This window comes from Lampetra fluviatilis, chromosome 20, assembly GCF_964198595.1.
Source record: "Lampetra fluviatilis chromosome 20, kcLamFluv1.1, whole genome shotgun sequence".
NCBI lineage: Eukaryota > Metazoa > Chordata > Hyperoartia > Petromyzontiformes > Petromyzontidae > Lampetra > Lampetra fluviatilis.
In genome coordinates, this window is record NC_136294.1 from 2,112,643 (window position 1) to 2,136,464 (window position 23,822).

The window sequence follows — 23,822 nt, forward strand, 5'->3', positions numbered from 1 at the left end:
CTGAGACGTGTCGTTTGGTTTCCCCAATGTAACTGCTACCACAGAGGCAACTTAGTTTGTAGACGCCAGGGTACTGTATGTCTGGAATCACATCTTTTACAGACGGTACCAGATCACGGATTTTATGTACTGTGTTGAATCGGACCTGGATCTTGTGTTTAATCAGGATTTTGGAGATCTTTTTTGTGACCCCAGCAATGTAGGGTAAGGTGATGGTCTTGAAAGGCTCCTCAACAGGATCCTTCTTAATGGTTGGAGTGATGGCTTTGCGGATTGTGTAGTCGGAGTAACCATTAGCCTTAAGAGCTTGGCGTACGTGTTTGAGTTCACTGGAAATGTGTTCATGGTCGGAGATGCATTGGGCTCTATGATATAGAGTCTTGATGAGGGAATTCTTCTGGGATGGATGGTGGTGGGAATCCGGTTTTAGATAAGCATCCGTGTGGGTGGCTTTCCTGTAGACAGAGTGGCTCATTGAACCATCAGGTCTCCTTTTGATTAGGACATCCAAAAAGGGTAGCTTGCCATCATTTTCGACTTCCATGGTGAATCTGATGGCTGGGTGTATGGAATTGATGTGGTCGAGAAATTGGTCTAGAGCAGGCCGGCCATGTGGCCAGATGACAAAAGTGTCGTCTACGTACCTCTTCCATAAGGTCGGGCGTAGAGTGGCAGTCTGGATGGCGTCCGTCTCAAATTTCTCCATGAAGATGTTGGCTACAACCGGAGATAGGGGGGAGCCCATTGGGGTGCCCTCAATTTGATTGTAGAAGGTTCCATTCCAGGTGAAGTATGTATTGGTTAAGCAGTGTCTCACCAGGGGGGGGTACCCCAGCATTTAGTCCTTGATGAACCAAGTCTTCAATGATTGCGATGGTGTCAGGCACAGGCACCTTGGTGAACAAGGAAACCACATCAAAACTGACAAGCAGGTCGTCTGGGGACAGGGCAATCCCCTTGATTGTCGATACCAGGTCAGTAGAGTTTAGTACTGCAGAGGTGGTTTTTCCAGTGAAAGGCCGTAGGATTTCGGACAAAAAACGAGCCAGTTTGTAAGTGGGGGAGTTGATAGTAGAGACAATGGGACGAAGAGGTGTATCTTCTTTATGTATCTTTGGCAAGCCGTACAATCTTGGTGGCCTGGCTGGGTCAGGGCGACGTCTCGAACTCGCCCCCACGCCGCTTGGGTTACAGGCCACGTGCGGTGCCACGAGCACCCGGCTAAAAGAGCACCGGGGCTCATTGAGGCTTTGCTGGTAAATGCATTGGCGTTATACATAGTCCGTGTCCAAAGTGGAGAACGTGATCAAGAGGACAGGCATTCAGGCAGAGATAATGTTCGAGAGGAGAGTGATGTTCGAGAGAGTCCTCAAAGCTCACAAACTGTTGAACCACGGCGCACGCAGCACCCGGCTACGGCGCGTATCACAGACTCGGCAGCGGATTGAGGAGTGCGTGGGCAGCAGCCCGGGCGGAGAAACCCCGCAAGGAGGAGTCGGGGGCGTGGTGAGGAGGAGGAGTCGGGGGCGTGGTGAGGAGGAGGGGGAGGAGTCGGGGTGCGTGGTGAGGAGGAGGAGTCGGGGGCGTGGTGAGGAGGAGGGGGAGGAGTCGGGGTGCGTGGTGAGGAGGAGGGGGAGGAGTCGGGGGCGTGGTGAGGAGGAGGGGGAGGAGTCGGGGTGCGTGGTGAGGAGGAGGGGGAGGAGTCGGGGGCGTGGTGAGGAGGAGGGGGAGGAGTCGGGGGCGTGGTGAGGAGGAGGGGGAGGAGTCGGGGTGCGTGGTGAGGAGGAGGAGTCGGGGGCGTGGTGAGGAGGGGGAGGAGTCGGGGTGCGTGGTGAGGAGGAGGGGGAGGAGTCGGGGGCGTGGTGAGGAGGGGGTTGGAGGAGTCGGGGTGCGTGGTGAGGAGGAGGGGGAGGAGTCGGGGGCGTGGTGAGGAGGAGGGGGAGGAGTCGGGGGCGTGGTGAGGAGGAGGGGAAGGAGTCGGGGTGCGTGGTGAGGAGGAGGAGTCGGGGGCGTGGTGAGGAGGGGGAGGAGTCGGGGTGCGTGGTGAGGAGGAGGGGGAGGAGTGGGGTGCGTGGTGAGGAGGAGGGGGAGGAGTCGGGGGCGTGGTGAGGAGGAGGGGGAGGAGTCGGGGTGCGTGGTGAGGAGGGGGGGGAGTCGGGGTGCGTGGTGAGGAGGAGGGGGTGGAGTCGGGGTGCGTGGTGAGGAGGGGGGGGAGTCGGGGTGCGTGGTGAGGAGGGGTGGAGTCGGGGTGCGTGGTGAGGAGGGGGGGGAGTCGGGGTGCGTGGTGAGGAGGAGGGGGAGGAGTCGGGGTGCGTGGTGAGGAGGAGGGGGAGGAGTCGGGGGCGTGGTGAGGAGGAGGGGGAGGAGTCGGGGTGCGTGGTGAGGAGGGGGGGGAGTCGGGGTGCGTGGTGAGGAGGAGGGGGTGGAGTCGGGGTGCGTGGTGAGGAGGGGGGGGAGTCGGGGTGCGTGGTGAGGAGGGGTGGAGTCGGGGTGCGTGGTGAGGAGGGGGGGGAGTCGGGGTGCGTGGTGAGGAGGAGGGGGAGGAGTCGGGGTGCGTGGTGAGGAGGAGGGGGAGGAGTCGGGGTGCGTGGTGAGGAAATACATCTCAAAAAGCATTATCAAATACAATCACCGGCAGGGATTTAGCATGGAAGTTAAAGGGCTTTGAGCTTTGCGATTGTTCCACAGATCAAAGGCATATGTGCACATTATAATAGAATACACACAAGCACGCACGTATATTCACGCGCCTATAAATACGTATCAAGTCTGTGGAGATTATAATCGGCGGTCAAAACACATAATCGCTTTTCAGTCGGGTCCACTCAAACCGCGTGATTTGACCTCGGTCCGCATCGGTTCCACGTGTCCGTGTGGGATCTTCCCCTCCCACGCTCCTACTCACTGGTAAGGGCGTTGGCTACTCCCGTAATTAAAAGTAATCATCATTATTTCAAGTAATGCAAATCGATATCTCTCTTTCTCTCTCTCTGGGCCACCACTTCAAAAACCGGTCGAAACGTGGAGTGTGGACAGGAGAGGTCTCGCACTCCCCTCCCCTATTTCCCTCCCCCTACTCCCACCCACCCACTCCACCCACTCCTCACGCACCACCCATCCTGTGCAGTCCATTTTAATTTGATGGGATTTTATGCAACCCGGGATATTGCGATGGAAATGAAGAGGGATTTCGGGATGAAGAAATCAGATAAAACTCTCTTTTGCACGCAAAAAAATCAATCCTCTAATTCCAAATTAGGGAAGTGCATCAGGGCAAGATTAATACGGCGTCTCGTGGATGTCGAAAGGCCCCTCCTGTTGGTGTCTTGCACGCGTGCCGTGCGTGGCGTGCGTATCGCTCACATGTGCGGGGGGGGGGGGTGGCGGTCAGTGGTCAGCGAGCTGCACTACGAACCCCTCTTCCTGGGCCTCCCCTCTCGATCGACCGAGCCTTAAAATGAGTATCTGGTGCCGGTGTGTAAATATCACCACTGGTGAGACAAAGGCGACCGGGCATGCGTGGTGCTTTCCCGGCCCCCGTCATCCGCCGTGCCGCCCTTCGTAGCTACTCGCTCACATCACTTGCCCCGACAGTCCTGTTAAGCCTACACGGGGGGGGAGGGGGGGGGGCTTTCGTCTTTGTGCGTCGCTGAGATCGCATCGCGATCTGCCCCCCCCTACCCTCTTTCCCCGGGCTCGTTGAAGCGCTCCGCCACAGCACGCTGCGAAAGTTTCGGGTGTCGCCGGACGGCGTCGCGAGAGGAGGCGCCGTCTCCGTTGCTAATTCCGCTCGAAATCCTCGGCACGAGCGTCTCTCATCGAGTGCGCGCGGACGGGAACCGTGATGCGAACGATTTGCCACGGCCTCCGAGGCGTCGCCTAACACGATCGGGAGATAATTGGTATCCCCACGCCTATTAAATGTTTTTTCTGAAAACAGTCAATTAATTCGTGGAATAATAGTGTTTGCCAGCAGCCGGGAACAGTGTAATTAAAGCGGCACTTGAGATATGGATAAGGGGGTGGTGGGGGTGTCAGGGTTCAAGGCTAGGTGAGGGAGGAGGTGGAGTGGTGCGGCTGTCGGCGTCACTTCGAGCCTCCGGTCACGAAGTGGAATAATCCGCGCGCGCCGAACTGAATAGTAAACCGGCTGGGTGGTGCTGACCCAAGGGTCGAGTGGGGTGGTGGGGGGGGAGTCAACTGAACTTGTTCCACTTCACTGGCCCGCCGGCCCGGACGGAACTGCTGCTGCTGTCTGTCTGTCTGTCTGGGCGACTGGCGACAATTTATAAACGATGATTCGTGACGCTGGTTCACAGGCTGGGTCAGTGGTGATGGTTTCTACGCGGTTGCGCTTTGTAATACTCCGGCATGTAATCCTCCAGCACTGTAGCAAGGGTTGGTGGATCACCGCACGCAGATTATGTTGTGAGACTCTCTTCCCGTTTACTGCGAGGAGGTGCCATAACCCTGTCTCAGCAAGTAGACTCAATCGACATCTGTTTATTCCATCGATACGGGGATAGAGCGTTGCCCCCTCGCACGAGTGGGCTTTCTCCGGGTGCTCCAGTTTCCTCCCAAGCGCATTGTAAACATTAATTGGCTGAAAACGCCTAACGAGTAAAAACTTAACGTCGCAGGAGCGTGACCCTCCTGGAAAAGTGTCCTACGACCCAGTGTGGCTCCCCTGCAAAAATATATGAACTAAATTAAATACATAACATTCGAAATAAACCGCATTGCGTCATTAACACCGCACAAACGAGGCAACACGCGTAACGGGCGACATTACGGAAAACAGCCCTTCGTCTTCATCTCTCTTTACCATGAAGAAGGGCGTTCGCCTATTACATACAATCCTCTCTAGGGCAGGATTATTGACGGGCGTGTTGAACTTTTAGTATGAGTGCTTGACGGCAGCATCACGTCTGAGCGGGCAAAACAACATCACTCCCCACCGTCTCAGCACCCGGCTCCACCGTCACACCACCATCACCACCACCACACAACAACAACAACAACCGCCGTTCCACCACTCAGCACTTGTGCCAGTCGAGGGTGACACACCGAGACAATCTCGCGAAGTGATCGCAAGGCCCGCCAGCAAGGAGGTCACGGAACGGACCCGACAGCCGCCAACTGGTCGACCGGTCGCGATGGCCAACCGCTTCCAAGCGGCGGGAGGTAAGAAGGAAGAAGAACCCACCTGCCTCTGACGCGCAGGTTGGAGATGGCGTAGAAGTACTTGCTGAGGTTGGCCGTGTCCACGGAGGTGCCGCCCGTCGCCGGGTGGAGCAGCCGCAGGCGCAGGTCGGTGAGCGTGAAGAAGTCGCGCAGGCCGCGGTTGGTGTCCAGGCGTCCGTAGAGCGACGCCAGGTTCTGCATGTCGGCGCCCGCGTACAGCGCGTAGCGGTCCGTCACCTCGAAGCGCACCGTCTTGGCGTCCTCCCACACGTACGCGCGCGAGTACTCCTCCGTGCAGATGACCGAGGTCACCGCCGACTTGTCGAGCTCGCGGCTGCTGCGCGCCTCCATGCCGAACGCGTCGACGCAGTCGTCGGCGTAGTGCTGGTACGGCTGCCACGTGCGCCCGTGGTCCAGAGACTTCTCCAGCGTCATGGCCTTGGGACGGCTGTACTCGAACGTGACCACCACGTCCTCGGTGAGCTCCACGCTCTTGTTCCACGACAGCGTGAGGTTGGCCTGCAACGGCCGCGGGTGGTGCCGCCACGACGCGCTCTGCCAGTACGTGGGCCGGTTGCGGCCCTCGTAGTCGAACATGAGGTCCACGGGGTGCGCGAGGTCGCCCGTGCCGGCGTCGCACTCGTTGTTGCACATGTACGGGTTCTCCTGGGGGGGTAGGGGGGGGGCGGAGAAGGTCAAGGCGCCACGGTGTCGAGATGATGACTATCTCGCCTGGTATACAGCAGGTCGTGGGCTCGATCCCGACTCTGATGCGTGTGTGTTTGGAGTTTGCGTGTTCTCTCTCCGTGGTCGTGTGGATTTCTCTCCGGGTCCTCTGGTTTTAGAAACACGCGTTTAGAATGTTTGGCTACTCTAAATAATTATCCACGTGATAAGCCACTTCGTTGAGCTATCGTTTGTGGGGCCAGGTCGCTTCTGAAAAAGAGCTATCTAACTCAGTGGGCCTTACCTGGTTAAACAAAATAACTGTAGTTTATAGCACCATTGGCTACATGCGGTGCGAAAGAAGTTCGTGTACATGCACACGCAAGTACACATCACGCGAGAAGCACGGAGTGACGGGCGGACGTTGCCAATGAACGGTCCCGATTGACGCCGGTAGATGATGTCTCTCTCTCTCTCTCTTCCTCTCTCTGAGTTGCCTCTCAGATCAGGCGACTTAGCGCGTCGGAGCCCCAGAGCAGAGCAACAGCGAAGCGCCGTTTTGACACCCCGCGGCAGGAGACTCAATCGGCGGCCGCCTTGCCACGCGGGTGACGATCACCCTGGACACAGACAAAGATCCCCCGTATAGCCGGGGGAAAGTGCTGCGAGCGAGTAGCAGCACAAAGGGGCTGGTGTGGCCGAAACCATGCCCGGCCGCCTTTGTCTCCCTCTGAGTCGGCCTAGCGGAGGATCGGTTCGGATAATAATCGTCACCGGTGTTGGTGGCCGTGAGCGGGAATCGAACTCGGGTCGCCGGGTTCGCAGCGCAGCGCAGCGCTACGTGCCGCACTCATGCCCACCCCCTTCTAAACTCTTCATTATAACAACAACAATAATTTACTCTCGCGAAGCACCCCTCACCCGGAGGTCGCAAGGTGCCGTGCAGAGCTAAAAACAGAAATAAATGTTTTACAAAGGAATGAAAGAGAACCCCCGCTTAGAACCAAATCAAATCCACATTGGCCTCGTGAGCGGAGCAACCCCGCCACGTGAAATGAACACCCACCCCCCGCCCCCCCACGTGAGCAGAAAGTCACAACGTCGAGACAATTAAATGTCGGTGCGACATTTAGGACCTGTGGCGGGGGGTTATTCTTCAAAGTTTACCCGTTTGTGCGAACACCGTTAGCGCCACTGTAATCAAATGTTGCCCACAAGTTGGAACATTGATATAGCGCCTCGATCGGAGGTGCTTTACACCAATTCGAAATTTGTACCTAAGATGCTAGTGGTTGAGATTCTAGAGAATGGAGTCATTAAAAATCATTAAAAGTGGCGGTGTAGTCGTGGTGACCAAGTCAACAGGCGGGAGTGGTTAAGCAGGGGTTGGGATAGTAATAGGGCTTGGGGTGTGATAGGGGTAGTGGTAAGGGTAGTGATAGGGGAGTTGGTTCCAGTGAAGGGGAGCGAGAGGGGAGAGAGAACGAGAGAACGAGAATGGGCGCAGCAGGGCGAGGGAGGCTCAGTGAGGGACATCAGAGACTGGGAGCCTAGAGGGCACGGTGGGACGGAGCGTTAAGAGATGAGAGACGCAAGCTTAGGCGGGGCAAGGTTCCTGCCGCGTTATCCTTCCTGTAACGTGCCAGCTGCTCCACGTGGCGCTGTGAACTCCGTGTGAGCGATAGCTGGGGGGGGGGTGGGGGGGCCCAGCGGAATGCACACACGAGCAGAAGGAAGCGATGTGTGTCACGGCCGATCCTGCGATGCACGCGGGGGTGATGAGAGATTCCCTGGCGGAACGCACGGCAGACAAACGCAAGATCGCTCCGCTTACCCAGCACTGTTTCGCGTCACAACGTTACGTGCGAAGTTCGTCCAACGTTCGCCGTTTCCATAACCGCGGAAACACGGGCGACGCGTCCACGCCTCCAGTTAACGCGGTGTTTAACAAAGACGTCACGTCTCGTACCTCGCATTAGCGTCGTGTTCGTGAGGCACGGGGTTCGCATTGCGTATTGCTGGTGGTTAAGTGTATTTCGTCAATCCGTGTGTTTCGTCAGCCCAACTTGACGCTAACACCCCCCCCCCCACCTACCCCAACCGCGCACTTCTCCTGCACGGTACCCATGCCGTCGCCTGCACCCTTTCAAAGGCTTTCGTTGCTCTCAGGGGGGCTGTGGCGGAAGGGGATGAGGAGGGGGGCGTTGGGTGATTGAGAACCGCTGTGCTAAACACTTCCTGCCCGCCGAGCTATCTGACGGAACGTAACGTATTTGCCGTAGATCATCGGCTAAACGCAGCCCGAGCGCGACATGCGATAGCTCCCGCGGTGACAAAGTGGCGGTCGAGGGCGTGGAGATTAACAGCGGGTTCATTGGGCATCAGAGCCTCTCCGGTCGTGCTCCCACTCACAATCGGCATCGCACGAAATACAATTTAGTGAATGGGACGGCGGAGTTCAGCCCCGGCTCGGTTTATATTTCTAAGCGGCTGAGCCGAAATACAATTTCCCCGCCGGTGACATATGGCAGCTGGGGCATGAAATAATAATAATAACAAGAGTAATAATATTAGTAATGATGTTGTGGTTTTTACGGAGCCGCCCGCCTCCACGCCATTAAGCCACCCGCGTCGCGTCGTTTCTCATCGCAGCGCGTTTTGAAAGGGGCACCCCCACTGGCAGCTGTTCCTGTACCTGAGCACGAGCGCCAGGTCGCCAACACGGGGAGGATGAGTTCTACACGTTATCCCAATTGGGTCATTTGTGGAGAGTTTTCCAGATTTTTTTTTGTGTGGATCGTGACCCCGGCCACGCGACATCTCACTCGTTTCAAACGACGTCACGAGATCTCAAACGTCCTCCACCGTGAAGTTAGACGGCACGCGTCGCTCCAGTTAATACACGCCCGGTAATAACCAGGGTGGCCTGCCGCATTCGAACCGTGAACCTCTGCAGTAAGCGGCGAACATTTGAGCGCTGGGCCCTGCCACGGCACCACGGCGGAGCAACAATAAAACATGCTATGGCACTTTCTTCATGAGGACATTGTCCAGAGTGTGCCTTTGAGGCCTGCATGTACGCATGTTGAACTTCTTTTTGGAACCGTACGTAGCCAACCGTGCTAATAGTAGGTGCCTGGGGCAGGGTGGAGTCGCCTTCATCATTACCAACAAAGAGAACAGGGCCGCTGTGGTACCCTCTTTAGTGCGATAGGGCTCGGAGAAAATGTCCCCATTCAATGCCTCTGGGTGTGGCCCTGCGCGATGCCTCAAAGAAGCGCGGAGGGAGATAGGTGGATTAGAGAACGCGTGTAGGTTAGCGGCATCACCATACAGACTTGTCGAGAAAAAGTACGTGGGGCTTGTACGGGATGCGCCTCCTGAAGGAACGATGGCCGATGATCCAGAATCATAACGGAGTGGCAGCTGAGGACTGGGAACGTGTCGGAAAGGACGTCTGTCGAGGAGATGGAGCGACGAATTCAGCTCCGTGTGTGGGTGCTCCGCGATGTGGTCAGCGGTGATACAGCGGTCAGCGCACTGCGCCACGGACTCGACAACCCGACAACGTTCCATTCCTGGCCACGGCTAACATCAGTGGCCCGGTGCGTTCGAACCACTCCCTTGCACCTCCCGTACACCGACCCACGCTGACCTGCGAAGTCTGGCTCAAACAATCTCTCGTACGAACACGAGGGGGGGAGGCCTTCGTCTAGCGGTTGATCAAGAGCCGTAAGCTAGGGTTATTATTCGGTAATCATTTCAGCGTGTAACGCGCCACAGCACAGTATCCGAATGACTCACGGGCACGAGGAGGAACCACAAGACGGCAGACAGGGGTGAGCTGGTGCCAACAAATTGCCCAAGCTCTGCGATCCTCTCTATGTTTGAAGATGTTTTCATCCAATTAATGAGTGTTTACATGTGGGGGGAACCTGGAGGACCCGAAGAAAACCCACGCGAGCGAGGGGGCAACGCTCTATCCCAGGGGTGGCCAACCTGTAATGGACCAAGAGCCAAACAAGTTCCCTTGAGTTTTGAAAAGTGTACATATTTTTATGAATAAGTGTGTATATTGACAGTTTTGGCACAGCCCGGGAGACATTCATTTTTCTTCGCTACTACTGTGAAAGTACATTCTACGTTATGCCCCTTCGATACAGTCGCGTGCAGTGGATTAAAGAGCCGCATGCGGCTCGGGAGACGCCAGTTGGCCACCGCTGAAACTATCCCATACCGACAGAACGTGTGGAGTCCACGGTTGCCGTACCATCATCTCCTGGCAGAGCCAGGGGATGGCATCCCCTCGACGCAAACGGGAAGAAGTGAGTTTCACCACCCCATCTGTGCGGTGATCCACCAACCCTAGCTGCTGTCTGCGCAGTGCTGGATGATTAGAGGCAGCTGCGTGCAGTAGCAGCAGAGTAGCCGTCACCGTAATTAACGCACGGCGCTGCCAAGTAAAACTGCCGTTGTTTATATTTTTTTCGAGAGAAATCAATTTCAGGGCAACAAATAACTGCCCGAATAATCCACTTCGCTGTCGCCGTCTGCCATAAAGGCCCTCTGAACTTCGAGCCACGGTGTAACTAAATTACAACTTAATCCGCAAATTGCAAACAAAAAACTAAAGCCACGAGCACTTCACGACTGTTCTCCTTCGGGGGGCGCGGGGTGGGGCGTTGCACTCTCCGTATAATTCCATCACAATCAGCCGTGGTCGATCTACTGCTGGATGAATTCCTCCCTCCTCGCACGCACGCGACCAATTTCATCGCGCCACCCTCCTCGAGCGGACGGCGGTCTCGCGACGCGGCGTTGCGTCACTGCTGTTCATCATCGGTCGTCATCCCTCCTGCCCGAGCACAACTCTGCTCCTCTTGACAACCTAAATCATGGCTGTAACCCGCCCACGTGCGTTCTCTCTGATCCACGCGTTGCTCTATAATTCTACCGGAGCTGTTTCAAACTAAGTGCTGTGATTTGTTTCGTCCTAAACTGGCTAATAAGCACTTTTGTTAAACGTGTAAAATATGCACTCGTTGCCCTGAACGTGAGCCTGAACTCAAGCCTCGTGGAAAATCACGTGACAACTTTATTTATTTATTTGTTACGGCGCCTTTCCTATTGAAATATCTGAAAAAATTAACTACTCCCGCAAGTATCGAAACAGTCCAATCGGCGAACGGTCAAAGCTGATGATGATAATACTAATGATGACAACATTGGTGACCACACTCGCGATGTAGACACAACGCAGAGACGCTACGTGAAAAGCGGTCAGTAATCATTATTACACTGACGGTGTGGGTCATAGCCAATCGAACTTACAGGAAAAGCCAATGAATGAAAGTAGTCAACCGAAAATGAATATCAACAGAGGAGCATGAGATGAGCAAAGTGGAAGAGCAAACCACGTGGACTGCGCCCAATCTCAGAAGCTAAGCTGGTTTGAGCCTGGACAGGGCTTGGATGGGCACCCACCACACACAACAGGTCGCGGGGCTACGTGGCGGGCTTGCAGTGAAATGCAGAGTTGGACCGTACTTCTGCGCTCCCGTATCTTTGCTTCACCAAGCAGTTGGCCACAGCTGACACATCAGTGGAGAGTGATGTCTGAACTGGCCCTGGGCCTCCCCCGGGTCAAATCAATCTGGAATGAGTAGCTGGCAAGGTGCCAAAACATCAGCACTGGGGAGACAAAGGCGGCCAGGTGTGCTTCTTGCCACAACACCCTCGACTTGGCCATTATCATAAGCCACGGTCGGTCAGCTGGAACCTCCCGTGTTCTCATGTCGCCGTAGCTGCCTTAATAGGTGCTCTCTAACGGCACTTGCCCCAGCGCACTATGAAGGCTACACTGCGGGCAATGCTTTTGTGCATGCACGGTATTCATCAATATTTAAATTGATTTCAAAAGGCCAATTAATTACATTTTGAGAAGAAGAACAGAACCATAATCTCCATTGTGTGGCGTACATTTGTATTTCCCTCTATTTAATAATATGATCATTCTTGCCTCTCTCGGCGGCACAATGAGCCCAATCTCATTTGAGCAGGGTTGACCCGGGTCAGACTGCGGATGGGAGCCCTTCAGGCAGTGGCGGGGGGAAGGCGGGGTGGATGGGTGGGTGATCGCCCTCCGGCTCCCACCTTGAGACTAGGAAAATTGGTATTTTATTAGAGCACCGTATTTACAAGATAAAGCACATGTGTTTTTCGTAAGTAATAATTAACAACCTATGCATAATTCAACTGAACCACCGTTGCTCTATACATTACATCTACGCCACGACTGGCTGCTGACCCGTTACGGGGACCGCTGTTAACGCGCCACTGTGTACTTAAAGTGTCTGCCATCGGCAGTAAACAATCAGCGTCCCTGTGACCAACCGCGTCTGAGCTGAGAATAAAAACCGCACACGGATACCGCACTGCCAGCAGGGCTGTCGCAAAATGCTGGCGGAGTCTCTCTCTCTTAGCCGGATCTCAAATACTGGCGGGTAGAGACTTTTGGCTTTTAAACAACTTTTATTACCGCCAGTAGCAATTGCACTGGAGGCGATTTCAATAGGAAATACACAAAGTCACCAGCAAAAAAATGAAAATAAACGCTACAAATCGACGCGCTGTGGCGCTAAAAGCACCACGCACAACACAAAAAAAGTCACGTGGTTGTGGTGTCATCGCGCACGCCACGGTGACGAGCGAGCGCTTCAGAAGGTGAACACGAGGGTGCCGTCCAAGCTGGTACAGAGAGGGGCTTTTCCGGCTCCCCAGCGTTCGAAAAAGACGTGCACATCACCAACATGTGTGTGGTACGCGTGCTCCAGCCGGAGCCGAGAGAGGGGGGGGGGGGGAGGTGTCCGGCCCCCCATTAAACCCACAGTGGCTGTACCCCCTGGTGGGAAGAGGCACCAGCGGGGGACGAGGGGGGGGGGTGCAAATTGGGCACGGAGCACCCCCACCACCCTCCCGGCAACACATCTGACCCCCCACGCCCCAGGACCCGTGCCAACCGCCCGACATGTAACGGCTCGCCACGCCGCCCCTCGTCACCGCCCGTCATTGCGCCACGATCTCATTAGCTTCGTGACATTTGCCTGCGATGAGTGAAATAAAAGGGTTGGCATTTTAATCCGAAGAGTCCCGACTGTTTTTTTTTATTATCATTTAATAGTAATATATAAAGAAATATACTCATCAGGGCAACGTTAAAATCGCTTTAAGGGCCCATATTTCGCCACGGTCTTTGGGCGCAACAAGTATAAAATAGGGAAGCGCGGAGGAATGCGGTTAAAATATGCGGATTTTTTCTTCTGTTTCATCCTTCCATCCTCCAGCCGGAGTAGCACAACAACTTTGGACTCGGCATAACATTTCTCCGTCACCCCCAGAGGCCCCATTAAACAATAATCTGCCACTGGGTGAATTCGGCTACCTACTCCATCCTGTTCCGACAATTTGCATAAATAGCCTAATTAATACGTCTGAAAGGCGGGGGGGGGGGGTGGTTGAGGTGAGGGGGGTGGGGGCATGGAAACGCCTGCTGAATGAGAATTTGAGCGGCGGGATTTAAACAAAGTGAAATTGAAAAGAAACCCGGAGCTCGTTCGCAGATAATGAATCCCCCGTGATGGCGAGAGCGGTGTTTTTACTCCGCTGCCGTCGGCAGAGAGACAGGCAGAGAGAGAGAGACGGAGAGAGACGGGGAGAGTGGAATTATATTAGGTCACTTGAAAAAAGAGAAAACGATGAAGGATGTTGGGGAAGTGAAGCAGTGTGTGATGGCAGCGGTTAGCGCTACGCTGCGCTACAAAACCCGGCCGACCCGAGTTCGGTTCCCGCTCACGGCCAACACCGGTGACGATTATCTGAACCTGTCCCGGTCTTCCTCTCGGTCGACTCAGCCTCGAATGAGGAACTGGCGTGGTGTGTAACCATCGAGATTGGGGAGGCAAACGCGGTCGGCCGTGGTGTTGGCCACCCGCCCCCACGTGTGTAGTGCTGGCCTTCGTAGGTGCTGCTCGTTAACAGCACTTGCCCCAACGGTCTGGTAAAGGCTATACAGGGGATCTTTGTCTTTGTGCAGAACGGAGGTGCAGTGGTTAACGCACTACACTATGGACGCAGGCTACCTAAGCTATAATCCCGGCCGTGACTAACATCAGCGATGATTATCTGAACCGGTCCCAGGCCTCACCTTAAATGAGTTCCCGGTGTGATGTGTAAACATCGGCACTGAGGAGACAAAGGCGGCCGGGCGCAGTGTGGCAACCGGTGCTGGGCCTCTACCTCACCGACCCGAACAGACGAGTCTGGTGAAGAATGCTTAAACAAGCCCCATGACCGACATTCATAAGTGGATCGACAACGGGCTGTTGTACCTTGCTGTTGTGATTATGACAGCAATATCCAAGTGGTTTCCTGCTCGAATGAACACAGAGTAGCGATCACAATCAATCAGAATCTGTATTTACGCTGGAGGAATCCGATGAGCTATGAAGCCTTTTTGTCGCGGATGTCCCGTAGCGATCGTCTGTGGTTCACGGCCTCTGAGCCAGTGGTGACAGATTCCACATTGCTTGGGTGGGGGGCAGTCAGTACCTAGAACTTCCCACAAAGCAGTTGTAATGTATCACCCATGGAGGGATGATGGTTACGATTCGAGCCCTGCCAAGGATTGAACTCACTGCTTTTTTTTTGCTTGGGAGCTGCAAGCTCTTACCACTGGGCCACCCGGCCTGGATGAAAACAAATAAATAGCCAATAAACAAACGAGTGATGAGTCCTAAAAAGATAGATCCAGTGACTGAATGAATTGACATCCCAGAGCCTGAAGGCTGTGTCCGTTATTGGCTGTAGCTTCATGAGATTGCGGTTTATCCTGCTCAGCATTTCACATCTCGAGAATTCCCAATTGGCGACTCCGCGTCGCCCTCCCTGCTTAGCCCTGAGCCCACTCCACGCCGGTGCTGCCGTGCGACAAACGGCAGCACGCGAGCTAGCGACGGCGGAGGTGCCGGGTTCGAATCCGGGTTTTCAGCTGTCCAAACTCTGACGCTAGCATCAGTGGCTTTTGCGAAAACAGAGTGATCCCGAACTGAGATCGAAACGGATCGTACGCAGGTGTGTGGCACTTCTTTTGCACCGTACGTAGCCAACGGTGCTAATCGGTGGTGCGGGGGAAGGATTGTCAACAGTTTCGGGCAACGACCCTGCTTTAGAACAGTGACCTCCTGCACATATGCCCAATCGTCTCCTCTGGCGGTTCTGATACAACGGTGGAAATTCCACGTTATTGTGGTGGGGGTCGGGGGGCGGGAAGGGACAGTCTATTTATCAAATGACCACTGATTCATAATTGTGTTTTTCGGGTCAGATTACGCAAGTTAAATGTGTGTCGTACACCCCTCCTCCACCCGGCACGGCCAATGCATAGAGTTGTCACGTGATGAACAAACGTGCCAATTCCTGCTTCAGCACCGCCCGTGTGGTGGGAGAGCAATCTCCCAACGATTGACAATTTCGGTGCGGACGTTTCGTTTGTTGAGTTACAACCAGCATCGTCAGGCGGTGGCCAAAAACCTGCAAATGTCCTTCGGACTCGGGCCTTGCATAGGTGTGGTGTGACGTCAATCAGCGCGCCGCCCAATCGCCGGTCGCGAATGCCCGCAGCGTTACGTGGCACGACCGCTCTCGAACCAGGATGCAATGAATCGACCCTGGAGGGGAGGGTGAAAACGTTTGTTGACCAAAACTCCACCTCGCGAGTGATTTGTGGAGCGAAAGGGGGCACGGACGGGGGGGTGGGGTGACGGTAACCTGTAGCGGGGTCGCACGTCATCGCTTCGCCAGCGCCGCGCGGTGTAATCGATTTGTGCCGGTGCGAAAAAAAACTCTACCGGATGAAGGAATGAAAAAAGCTCGTCTGGCTAACTTGAAGACGCCACTGGAAGTTTGTCGTCAAAGCTCAGCGCGGCGCTCGGGTATTTCCCTCGTGCCCGCTACGGGGGGAGGGGGGGAGGTCGCGAGAAGCGCCTTGAAGTGTGAGCGCTGTCGAAATGCTGCTGCCACTTACCAAAAAAAATTGTTGAAACTCAACGATTTTTTTTTTATTTTACCAGGTAAGGCCCACCCCCCCACCCCCCCCCCACTGAGCTACGTAGCTTTTTGTTTCAGACGCGACCTGGCGATCACAAATGATAGCTCAGCGAAGCGGCTTATCACGTGGACATTTCTAGCAGCCAAATACTCTTAAACGCGTGGTGATGTTGATTCTACATGTGGAGGGAAAAACCGGAGGGCCCGGAGAAAAATTCACACGACCACGGTTCGGCTGCTCTAAATGTCCACGTGGTGATGACGAGCCACTTCGTTGGGCTATCATTTGGTGGCCCGGGTCGCCTCTTCAAAAAGATCTGCACAGCTCAGAGGGGCCCTTATCTTGTAAAAAATTTACAAAAAAATAGTGTGCACTTTAGTTCAGGATCGCATACCCTGAATCATGAAAATTGCGGGGAGCGAGGGTGGTGCGGGGAAAGGGAGGTGAGCGGAGGGGCTGTTAGCTCCCCCAGCCTCCCACCAACATCTTACCCCCCCCCCCCCCATGCAATACAATAACCTTGGTTGCGCTGCGTTCATTTGCGAGCGGCCTGCTGATGAGCGGAGGCGACGCGTTCCCGACATCACACGTGCCGCGGCCTTCTGTCTCCCCTTTTAATGTGGAGTTCCCGCCGTGCGTTTGTTCCACCCGGGGCATTGTTTGGTAAAGTTTTCTCTTTTTGTGTTTTGCGACGGGCATTATTGATGTCAATGCGCCAGCGCCTGTGAAGTTTCAAACTGCCATTCAGCTAAAACAACGGCTGTATATAGATATAGCCTCTAGTTTTTTTAAAGCCCACATATTAATTTGTTTGTCGCGTTGGCCAAGTGGCTCAGCGGTAGAGCGATCGGCTCGCAATCGCAAGGTACGCGAGTCCAACTCCTGGTTGGGGTAGGGGGATCGACTCAGCCAATCAACATCCCTCCCTCGGGGGTCGATAAAATAAAGCACCGCTTTACGGGCAAGTCAATCGTGGACGGTTGTCCCGTGGATAGACTTTCGCTCCGCGCCATAGCAACGTTGAATTTCCACCACTGGCTGAAGGCTGTGAGCAGGAGACAAGCACGGATGGCTCACGGATGATTTGAACAGAGAATCACTTTGGTCGTTTGCAGCCATGGGCACGGTGGCAGGTCACGGGGGGGGGGGGGGGGGGGGTGCACACGTGGTGCTTAAGGCTGCAACGTGAATTTCAACACTGGCGTTTAGCTAAAGCAACGGCTATAATCATCATTATCATCATCATCGTCGCTTTGGTTTGTGTCTCTTTGGCAAGTAAAGTTTCGGTTTGTTTGCGGGCGAAAGCAACGATTTCGGGAATTTCGGAGGACACGGAGCAGCTGTTCTTGCTAATGATGCGCTGCTGCTGCTGACGCCGTACAAAAGATTGCCTGTTGTGGGCTGCAGGCCGATATTCATCCACTGAATATCGTTCATCGGCTTGCGGCGCGCTATTGGTGGGGTCGCGACGCTGACAGACGGGCTCAGCATCGATCCGGCGCCGTGTAGGGAAGAGAGCACGCGGATTTCGAGTTGCCCTCGACGCGTAGCCGCCGTGCGCCCCGGGGGTCTGTTTCCCCCACGCTCCCTTGAGGCGCGGTCCACGTGCTGCGCAAAGCAGCAGCAACCGCGTCACGTGGTCTAACGGCGGCACGCGCACCGCACACGTGGACTCTCGTCCAGAAACGTGTGGAGGCTCAGCGAGGGTTGGTGGATTCGCACGCACATTCGTGAAACTCCCAGCCCCGTGAGCATCCCGGTCGCCGTCTCGTGGCTGAACGGCCAGGGCATGTGTGGCAGTGCAACCACGTGGGTTGATTTCTATTTGTGATTTCCATCCGCACCGAGGAGTGAGCGTGAACCTATCCTCGCACGCGTGGGTTTTACTCCGCGTGCACCACTTTTACTCCCAACGTGTATAAACACTCGTTAATGGAGTGAGCCACACATCTCAATATAGGATCACAGAGGTTGGGCAATTGTTGGTGCCGGCTCTGGCTGCCTACCCGCTTGCGTGTGGATTCCCATTGCCCCTGAACCACACTCCCTATCTCTATCTCTCTCTCTCTCTCACTGAGAGTGAATCAAAACCGTGCACTCAAATGAGCATTGGGAAATGTTCATCTCGCGTTAACAGCCTTGAGCCAGTGATGGAAATTCCACCTTTCTATGGCAGGGGACGAGTTTGGCTGAGTCAACCGCCTGCACCGACCCCCCGAAGCACTTGGCTGGGTATTTTGTAAAAACGCTGCGCTGCCGCCCGCACGACGGATGAAGTTGTTCTGTGGCCACGACATGGATTTATGTTTTTCCTTAGGTGTTTGTATCTCATGCTCGCGCGTGCCACGGCGTGACCCAAGTCACTTCTATGTGAGACGGACGAAACGAAAAAGTACTTCTTGGCAAACTCCTGCACAGGTACAGCAACGGGCTCTGAATTTATCCGTGAAGTTCGATTTTTTTTGTACCGAAAATAGTCCCCCCCCGCCCCCCGCTGAGTTGCTATCTCGGGAGGATCCTGCCGCATTGATTGGGATGTTTGGCCACTTCCATGCACTGACTGATGAAAGTGACTCAGTGCGGGCAGAAACCCACGGATAGAACCCCACCACCCATATTAGACGAGTGATACTCAAAGCTCCGCACAGACAGATTCAATAATTAATTGCCTCCATCCGGCATCTCTCATTCCTCTCGTGGCCCATGCCGATACAACGTCTGCCATTCCCAGGCAGGCGGTCTTTCCATCCAAACGCCGCACTGACCAGGCCCTCACCTGCTTGGCTTCCGAGATCAGGTGTCATTCTGGGCGACTCCGGCTGTGTGAGTTCGTTCTCATGACCCTCTAAATCCATTACCAGAAGAAGAACAAAGAAAACCTCAATCTTAATTGCGCGATTAAGGTGGCGTTGTCAAGGAGCAAACGACAGTACAGCTCCAGTGGTTCTGTTGTTGTTGTTGTTGCAAATGCCACACAGGAAGCTCCCAACACAATTTGCACCGATGTTTCGTGCCCCATCTGCCAGATTTAGATTCATAAATAAACACCCGGCGAGGAGCGGGCAGTGGGGGGTGTGGGGCTTTGCACGCGCCGGTAAAATGAGTGGAGACAGATTCCTAAATAGCTCCCCCACGGATCAGCTGACAAACACGTGGCGCCATCGCGTAAAGATTCCCCCCCCCTCCCCAAACCACCAACACCCCCCCCCCAATCTCCATCACCCCCCTCCACCACCCCCTACATCCACCCACCGACCCCCCCCCCCCTCCCACGGCTCCCGGCGCTCGCGGCATCAAACGTCTTAAAAACGCGGGGGCCCATGGCATTAAATACAACAACAACAACAAGAAGAATTCAAAATAATACAAAAATAAATTTCCCCACGCGGCTAATTTGTCACGCAGCAATTAAGCGACGATCGTATTGGAAGCAAATTTGTCTCGAGCGGTATAAATAATTTGCGGGGCTATGCTGCCCCCTCTGCCGACTGATATGCGTTCCTTAATGGCATATTAGCGTGGCGCAAAAAATGTTGTTTCTCTCCAAAAAAAAAACCGATACAATACACCTCGCCCATCAATCTGTTTTTTTTCTTATATTTGAAAGCGACGAAGGGACGGGAGATGTCATTTTTTTTGCTTTGGCACACGCGATCCGGCCGTGACGAACGGGGAGCGAACCGTTTCTTCTCTCTGCGGTGGCCGGCGCTTTGATTTGGAAACTCCACCACCGTGTCGGATTGTTGTGTTCGCGTGAATCCCACCACCCCTCCACCCCCCTTCCTCCTCCTCCTCCTCTACTTTGCCCGGCTGAAAACCACCGTTCGTCGCGATTTGTCACCCGAGAGCCGTGTGACATACGGCACGGATGGGATGGAGAGAGAGAGAGAGTTATTTAAGCCTCCTCCTTTATCCTCCCCGGCATCGAGGAGGGCTCGGCTGCGTGACACCTACGGCGGCATAAAACAAATACCGTCGCAGGGTCGTTCATTTTAATACGCCGAGCCTGACACTTCTCAGAGGAAAATGGGGAGTAATGTTTCTGCTCGGCCTCCTCGAGAACGCTGCAGGCAGTAAAGAGTCACCGTGCCGCCACGTGACCGTTTACCCTACGCCGTGAGAACAACAACAACACCAACAACAACAACAACAACACCAACAACAACAACAACACGCTGTTGTTGCCACCGTGAGCACCCACGGTGGCTGGGAGATGTTAACTACCTCGCCTGGTATGCAGGAGGTTGTAGGTTCGATCCCGACCCAGACGCCTGCTGCTGTATATTTGGAGTTTGTATGGCTCACCCCGTGGTCGCGTGGATTTATCAGGAGGTACCTGGCCACAAACGATCGCCCTACGAAGTGGTTGGTCGTGTAGAAATCTATCGCAGCCAAACACTCTAAACGTGCGTTTATAAATGAGGAGGGGGAAAACCCGGAAAGACGCGGAGAAAAATACACGCCGCCACGGCGAGAGAGAAACACGCAAACTCCAAATGTACAACAGGCGTCAGGGTCGGCATCGAACCCACGAGCCACACCAGGCGAGGTAGTCAACATCTCGCCACCGCTGCCTCCCTCAGCTGTAACTCCCTTCACACCGCGCCCTCACCCCCGGCTGTCCGTGCTGCCGAATCCCTGTCCCCGTGGCTGAACTCCTCTTTCTCCAAGACACAATTACCTACTCTTAGGTTTTTTCGGTAAAGTCACGTAGGTAAAAATAAATAATAAAAATAAATAATACAAATATTAGAAATAATAGAAATAAAATAATCAATCACGACGTCCGTCATCAGGTGGGACAACCACGTGGCTTTACCGAAAAAACCTAAGAGTATGAATCCTTGCAGTCACGAAAGCTTCAAATCTAGACACAAATACCCCCAACTATTTCGGCACAACGTCAAGAGACGCGATCCTGTTCGGCCGCTGTGTTAGATCCACATCGTCTGCCATCCCTGACGCAAGACCCAGGTCGATGCACTGCCACTGAGTTATCCATTTATCAGGAGAGACGGGCTAATGTTTGTTTGTTTACTTGTTAGAACAACAACAACAAATCCACAAAGCAATGTCTATAATGCACACTCGCCACGCAAGAGGGGGAACGGACGAGCAATGAGAGATGAGAGGGAATGAGCTGATACGAAGCCAACGAGATGCATTCACGATGGACGCTGTTGTAGTGCACAGTGCAGTATGTATCTCTGCTCCCGGCACGCCGCATCCAGTAGTGTATAGTGTAGTGTTGTTGTGTGTAGTTTTGTGCGTAGTGTGGTGTGGAGTGATGTTTATAGTGTTGTGTGTAGTGTGTGTAGTGTATAGTGCTGTCTGTAGTGTTGTGTGTAGTGTGTGTAGTATTTTGTGCTGTCTGTAGTGTCGTGTGTGTAGGCCCTGGTAAAACTACGTGGCCGGGAGTCGGAGCCATTCCCTGTTCACCTTGTGGTGCGACAGGGATGTCCTCTGGCTCCCACATTACTCAACATCTTTATCCACCAAGTAGTTCATGAAGCCTTCTATATCTGTACCGGAAGAATTTCCATCTAATACAGATATAATGGGAGGCTGATCGATGCGCTGGTGTGGTCAAGGGATGGCTCCCTATTGATCAACAATGCTATTTATGCCGATGATCTGGTGATTGTACAGGGTGACTAAAGCACAGCAAGTTGGCACAATAGGGGGCACAGGTGGTGCATCAGCCACTCATCTCAGTCAGTCAACCCGTGGCACCTGGATCTGCCCCGTGACCTCTTGCCAGCGGGCGTTCGACACTTCACGTGGCCTCAACGTGCACATAGCCTGGCACAAGCGTCGTGGTGACGTCACCGCCACTTAGTGGCGAATGGCGGTTGTTATTGTAGTGTATAGTGCTGTGTGTAGTGTATAGTGCTGTGTGTATGATTGTGTGTGTCGTGTTGTGTGTAGTGTTTTATGTGGAATGCATCGTGGTGTGTGTGGTGTTGTGTGTGGTGTTGTGTGTAGTATTGTGTATGTAGTGTATAGTGGTGTGTGTAGTGGTGTGTGTGTCTTGTATCGTGCCGTGTGTTGTGTTTGTTTTCCGCTACAAACACGCGCAGCAAGAGGCATCGCATCTGGCAAACGCGCAGGACGCGCTCTCCTAACGCGATTAAGCCCCTAATAGAAGCGTGCATCGTCAATTAGGGAGCTGCGCCCGATGATCTGCGCAGACGACGCCAAACGCGGGGCCTGGGAGCAATCATCGCAACTCGCCGGTACCCCTTTATCGTCCTCGCCACGATTGCAAAACCCCCAAGTGGAGGGGAGGGGTGGAGGGGAGGGGTGGAGGGGAGGGGGGTGGGAGGGGGGGCGTGTGGAGGAGGATCGGACGGCCACTCTCACCAATTATAATTGGTAACACATTTTTTCTTCCTGGGTAGTAAGTGTTATTTCGTAATTGCTTATGCATAAAAAGTATAGAAAATTGCATTTATTTCCCACAAACTTTGCTTTTGTGACCAGGACAGTGATGTTTAGAAATTGACCTATTTTCAATGAGAGAACTGGCGAATTTGTGTTTTTGCGTTCACAAAGTCAGAAAAAATAAAACATATGAATCAACATATGGTCACAAAAGCAAAGTTTGTGGGGAATAATATCCATTTTATGTACTTTTGAGGCATAAGCAATTAGAAAATAACACTTACTACCCAGGAACAAAAATATATAAATTGTTACACGGTGTTATCAGCGCCATCCGATGAGCCGAGCGATGGAGGTGAACTCAGACCGCGTGTTTCACCCCCCGGGTCTGCAGCCCTCACACTTCACCACAAAGACAAAGAACCCCCCCCCCCTCGTATAGCCTCAACAGACTGTTGGGGCAAGTGCTGTTAGCGAGTAGCGCCTATGAAAGGCGGGCCCGGCGCACGAGGGAGTGGGTGGCCAGCACCACGCCCGGCCGCCTTTGTCTCTCCAGTGGCGACGTTTATACACCGCACCGGGGACAAATTTGAGGCTGAGTCGATCTAGGGGAGGTAGGATCGGTTCAAGTAATCGTCACCGGCGTTGGCCGTGAGCGGGAGCCGAACTCCGGTCGCCGGGTTCGTAGCGCAGCTTCTCACAACTCCACACACGCGCGCGCGCGTGAACCCGTCCACTCACCCATTAGGGTTCTATATGGAAATCAACGCAGGGCAGCGTGCTGGGGTTATTCCCCTCGCTGAGAGCGAATGCACCACAGACCCTCCTGTGGGCCACACGCCGCTCGGCCCTCGCTGTCACACCCACGAGTCCAATAATCATAGCAGCAGCAGCAGCCGCAGCAGCAGCAGCGCGCACAGACAGGGAGTCATCTCCAGTCCCCCCGCCTCTCCCAGCCCCCCCCTCCGCCTCTCCCCGACCCCCCCCCCGCCTCTCCCAGCCTCCCCCTCTCCTAGCCCCCCCACCTCTCCCAGCCCCCCCGCCTCTCCCAGCCCCCCACCTCTCCCAGCCCCCCCTCTCCCACGCCCCCCTCACCAGGGTGCAGAAGCGCTCTGGCGGGTCCCCGCACGTGATGTCGGGCGGCTCGAGGCTGACGCGCACGAAGCGGCCCAGGTCGGCGGTGGGCGGCTGGCACGCCGAGTACTCCCAGGCGGGCGCCAGCAGCTTCGAGTCCCAGCTCACGGTGCTCTTGCAGACGTCGTACTGCGCCAGCGCCCGGCGGGGGCCGCACAGACACAGACCCAGCAGCAGCAGCGGCAGCAGCAGCGGCAGCGTGGGCCAAGCCACAGCGACCCGCACCGGGACTCGAACCCGGACGACGGGGACTCGAGGTCCAGTGTTGCCCACGACTCCCAGCATCACGAGGAGGACGCCAGCGTTACGGCTCCAGGATGGTGGTGGTGGTGGTGGTAGTGGTGCTTGG

At 54.7% G+C, this 23,822-nt stretch overlaps 1 protein-coding gene across 2 annotated transcripts in view; it reads right to left on the reverse strand.

Annotated features, from left to right (window-relative positions):
* The window catches only part of LOC144937832 (netrin-G1-like), a 65,800-nt gene extending 41,991 nt beyond the window's left edge, over nucleotides 1-23,809 (reverse strand). For both annotated transcript variants that reach the window (XM_078865339.1, XM_078865340.1), the window contains exons 1-2: nucleotides 23,435-23,809; nucleotides 5,207-5,850 (exon numbers count right to left, since the gene is read on the reverse strand). In XM_078865339.1, coding sequence (XP_078721465.1) covers nucleotides 5,207-5,850; nucleotides 23,435-23,758 — 968 coding nt within the window. In that variant the 5' untranslated portion in view covers nucleotides 23,759-23,809. The remainder of the gene's footprint in view (nucleotides 1-5,206; nucleotides 5,851-23,434) is intronic.
* Between the last annotated feature and the right edge of the window lie 13 nt (nucleotides 23,810-23,822).